Genomic DNA, 4787 nt, shown 5'->3' on the forward strand with positions numbered 1-4787 from the left:
TTTTTTTAATTCCAAGAGTTCTTACCTACTCATCTACTAGTTTAGGTGGAATCAGCAATGGGGAATGGGGATAGTGACTGCCTGAGGAAAAAAGCCTAGGATTCCTAACTTCCATATGAGTTTCTTTCCCCACTTAAGCCATGATTTGAATCTTCTCCATTCCTCATTCTGTCTGCCATTTCTTTATAGCTCCGACAATCACCCCAGAAGAAGAGTGGGAAGCAATGCTACCAGAAGTTAGGGCTGCTGCAAGGCAGATCCTTCAACCACTGCAGGAAGAGGAAGATGAGGAGGTGCTGGAAGTTGAAGAAACAGCAGAGGGTACATCTGTGCAAATCACTCAGATGTTGAGGAAGCTAAATTACAAGTAAGAAAGCTCTGCAGTCTCTCGTTCTCTACTTAAGGAAGGTTTGAGCTCCAGAGTAAATGCATGACTTTCAGTAACTCCTCAATGGGAAGGCATTGACATGGGCACCTGGTACAGTGTGCTGGCAGGAACACCTGGCTTTCCTGGGAGTTCTGGGCAAAATTGGATGGTTTCCCTTATATTCTGCACTAATGAATTGCTGGTGTTGGGTTCTGTCATTGACCAGGAGAGCAGTTCGCCTCACACAGAAAGCGCTGTGCCGGTTCCATGGGCAAGAGCCCTTCAGTAGCTCCAAGGAGGAAAGTGAGGAGACAGCAATCCTGGGCATTCTGAAGAGACTTTACACAGGTGACTACAGCAGATTGGTCTGTCTCTTCCCTGCATTTAAACTGTTGCTAGAGTTGGACCAGAACTGTCCAGAAAGCTGCGTCTCTTCTTTCAAACTGTGGGCCTCGGTGTACATCTCAGTATGCATGTACTCAGCAGTTCAGAGTTGCACCATCTGTGATCATTTCCTCATGTAGTGGCCCGGTCTCTTGTCTGGATCACACTAATCACAGTACTTCAGTTCTGGTGAAAACAAATTCATATTCCCACTATAAGTGCACTTCTAATGCTTTAACTTGTATCATAACTGCCCAAGGGAGTGAAGCCAGTGTTACTCATACACTTTTGTCCTGTCTGGATTTGTGTGGAGTTCTGCTTCCTGAACAGGTGGGTGGTACATCATGCTCACTCTTAAAGGTCTTCACCAAGTATCAGATTCGAGCAAAGTCTTGCTCCTTTAGCCTCACACTTCTTGCTGTATTTTATGACTGTGCATACTTTATCTTTTGTATTTGTTTCAGAATAAGGTCTCCTAGCTTATTCTCCTGAGCTAACTTCTGTTAAAAAAACAAACAAAATACTATCTAAATAATCTTCTCTACTTTGTCAGCTCCCCACACTTGTACAAACTGCTACAGAGTAGCAGTTCTTGCCTTCTCTGTTTTCTGTCCTGATTCTCTTTTAGGTCCCCGTCCATCTTTGGGGAGGTGTCAAGATCAGATTAACCTTTTCAGTGTTTTTATGGTATTTAGGTAAACTGGACCATGCCTTTTTCCACCTGTCTTAGTTGATACTTCTGTGATGTGCTGTGTTGTAGTGCTGGAGTTTGTGCTATGATATGCTGAGATGTTGTCTTTGTAGCTAAGTCTGATGGCAGTGTGTCTATTTTTTTTTGGTTGAGTTGCTTTTTTTGTTTGTTTTGGGATATTTTTTTTAATGGAAGTTTCCTGATTTTTAGTGTCAATACGGAGTGGAGTGAGAAGAATTAAAATGCCCTGAACTGTGCCTGTTTGTCTTATACCTTCAATACTGCTAACGAATGAGTGTTCGTGCTGTGCAGGTTTCTGCCCAGGTGAGAATAGTGGGGATTCTCCATGTGACAGTAGCAGTCTTACAACTGAAGACGCTGTGCTGGAAGAGCAGCCTCAAGAGCAGCCTCAAATGGAGCTGGTCAAACAGGAGATGTTGGTGCAATATCTGCAAGATGCCTACAACTTCTCAGTGAAAATCACTGAAGCCCTGAGCCTGATCAGCAAGCTGATGTATGAAAACTCTGTTTCAGGTGTGTGAAATAGCCATGGGGGCCTTTTTTCCTCTGTTTGCAGTTTCCAGGTTTGTCCCTTTTTGCTGGAGAGGAGATATTGGAGTGGTGGAGCTCTAGGGGAAAGGTTGGAAGAGCTGCTGTTCACTGAGCAGATGTTGCAGGTACTGGAACAGCAAGCACTATCTACATGGACGTGAGAGATTTGCATTAGGGCATGAGTGGGCTATTTAGACATGTGTAGGAGCCAAATTTTTAAATATCAAGATTAGGAAAAAAAGAAACAAAACCAAACAAGCCAAAAAAAAAAAAAAGTGACCAAGATGGCTACATTTATGTAGGTTCTCCTCTCTTATGAGAGGGAATCTCAACTGCAGTTCTTCCAAAGTGTGTCCAAGGAAGCTGCATTCTGTTTCTTGGTGCCTTGATGCAACTTCAGGTGTTACAATAGGGTAAAAAGAGGAACTGAGCAGCGTGTCTAATTAACTTCACCTTTCCTTAAACTTTATTCCATAGCTAAAAGTGTTACTTTTCAACAGGTCCTATTGCCTGGTCCTCTTCAGTCAATACCTTCACTATAAAAGTGTGAAGTGATGAGCAGTCCTTTAGGCTACTTCAGCTACTAATATTTAACATTAATGTGCTTGTCGTGAATCAGCGTCTCTGAGGTAGAGACTGGGTACAACTCTCTCACACCTTCCTTCCACTTGCTAACCACTCATGTAGTTCTGGGGTGCAGGTAGATCTGCACACCACAGCATTGTGCACGTTTCTGGGGCTTCGCCTATGATGGCTTTGTCTGTACTAACTACTCATGTTTTACCTGTACTAGGAAAGCAGGTTTCCATAGCAAGGTTTGGATGCTGTTAGGTGATTACACACAAGAATGAACTCTTTTTTTCCAAAGCTGCTGTTTCTTAGAATAGATTTTTTTTTTTTTTCTTTCTCAGTAATGGCCTCTATGCTCTTCTCCTTGGTCTATCATATCATGTTTAGCTCTAATATTGCTAACTTACCCCATTTTCTCCAGGATATCTATTTGTAATAGTGGTCCTATTCTGACTTAAGCCATTTGCAGACAGTAGCAGTGATCTTGGGTATTCTAGGGCTAGCTATGAGAGCGGTATGCCTATGAATTTGTCTTAATGGCCTCTTTAGTAACGAGAAGGAAAGAACTGCACTGATGCAGCTGTTCTTTCCTCTGCAGTTGTTCAAGAAGCGATTGAGTTCTTCGTGACAGTCTCGCAGTTTGGTGTGCCCCAGGCACTGCTTGGAATCCGTAGGATGCTTCCTCTCGTGTGGTCAAAAGAGTCTGGTATCAAGGAGGCTGTGCTGAACGCTTACAGGCAGCTCTATCTGAGCCCCAGCGGGGATTCAGAGAGGTATGGGTTGTCCTAAACAGGTCGTTTTGTTTTTTTTTTTTTTCTCTTTCTGTTCCATCAACTCCCCCAAGAAACATCTCCTTTATGTCCTATATGTATTCATGTCTAGAAAAATTAATGCAGCAGACCTCCATATGAGAACTCACAGAAGGCAATGCTGTGAATTATTTTAAATATGTCAGGTATCAGGTTTTAAATATATTGGTATCAGGCACTCATACTGAACTTTCTCATAATTTTCACTCTCACATAAAGCACTGCACCAAGAGGAATCTGCTCAAATGGTCTGAGGAGGGTCAGCGTGGTGGGGTCAAGGAGAGTCAGCTACTGAATATTTATTGCATCAGTTGGGTTCTTGATAGCATCAATTAACTGATTTTTTTGACAAGTATTTCAACCCATTAGGAAGCCAGCTGTTAGAGACAGCTCCCATGTCTTGGAAATGAAATGCTCCACCTTCCTTGGGCAGGGTTTTAGTCCAATATGTGTTCCTTTATTTTGGACTTTTTATGGCTATAGTCTCTCACGGGATTGAGAATAACAGGAAAGGCTTACAATGTAGACTTAGGGCTATCTTTCTGATACCAAACCTCAGTTTTTGCTGCCAAGTTGTGCATGCTGTGGTCCTATCTGAGTTGTAGGAGTTTTGTTCCTCATCTAAACAACACGTTTCTCAGTGTTTACTGGTTTTCTTGCTGTCTCTTCTGTCCTTGTTTTTTTCACTATATGCTGTTTCTTTATCCCTGACACCACACCAGGTGTTTTTAAATTATGATTTGAGTGCTTTCACGCGCACTTCTGTTGGTATTTCATTCAGAATAATCTTATGAATGATAATTTTTCTATAACAAAACTCTACACATGGAGGATGAAAAGATGGTGATGGGATCTTTATTTGCTGACTCTTATTGAGGATCTAGAATGGGATGTTGAGGTGCTCTTGCATGCTTGCTTGTTCCATAGCAAAGAGGAGCTGTATCTTTTCTGTAGCACGTCACTTGCTTCTTTTTCCAACTCTTGTCCATGTGCACCTTTGTTTATACCTTTTAAGGCAACAAGCAGCACCCTTGTTTCTTCCTGCTGCTTGATAGTATTGTCTGGTTATGGCTGTCCTGCAGTTTGAACTCTAGCCTTATTTGTTAGTATGTTCATTTCTTAAGCTCTAGTGAATAGACTTGTGTTTATATTGTGACTTGTATTTGAGAGGGAACTAGGAAGGGGCTGGTGTGAGCCTGCTGCCAGGCATTTGTGCAGAGCATCAATAGCCGCAATCAACTTTTTTGAGCTCATGCTATCTGCACTGAAACTTGAGCTGGGTGACTCTGAGAACTCTAGCTGGTAGAGGGGGAAATTCTCTTGTCCTCGAGGAACAGATCTGTTATCTAATAGTTGCCTATTTAGAGAGCTGAGGACAAGTAATCATGACAGTTCCTTTTTCTTTTTTTTTTTC

The 4787-nt window shown here is 42.2% G+C and overlaps 1 protein-coding gene across 1 annotated transcript; it reads left to right on the forward strand.

Annotated features, from left to right (window-relative positions):
• Nucleotides 1–159: 159 nt before the first annotated feature.
• LOC104913130 (condensin complex subunit 1-like) lies at nt 160–3368 on the forward strand. The gene is made up of 4 exons (XM_010718387.3): nt 160–367; nt 594–715; nt 1755–1976; nt 3163–3368. Exons 1-4 carry the CDS (start codon nt 225–227, stop codon nt 3351–3353), a joined length of 678 nt encoding a protein of 225 aa, XP_010716689.1. The 5' UTR covers nt 160–224; the 3' UTR covers nt 3354–3368.
• Nucleotides 3369–4787: the final 1419 nt, after the last annotated feature.

This window comes from Meleagris gallopavo, chromosome 1 (assembly GCF_000146605.3).
Source record: "Meleagris gallopavo isolate NT-WF06-2002-E0010 breed Aviagen turkey brand Nicholas breeding stock chromosome 1, Turkey_5.1, whole genome shotgun sequence".
In the NCBI taxonomy this organism is placed as follows: Eukaryota; Metazoa; Chordata; class Aves; order Galliformes; family Phasianidae; genus Meleagris; species Meleagris gallopavo.

Coding starts and splice junctions, on each gene's coding strand:
- LOC104913130 (XM_010718387.3), top strand. CDS start 225: ATGCTACCAGAAGTTAGGGCTGCTGCAAGGCAGATCCTTCAACCACTG. Junction 368..593: donor TTGAGGAAGCTAAATTACAA/GTAAGAAAGCTC, acceptor GTCATTGACCAG/GAGAGCAGTTCGCCTCACAC. Junction 716..1,754: donor TCTGAAGAGACTTTACACAG/GTGACTACAGCA, acceptor CGTGCTGTGCAG/GTTTCTGCCCAGGTGAGAAT.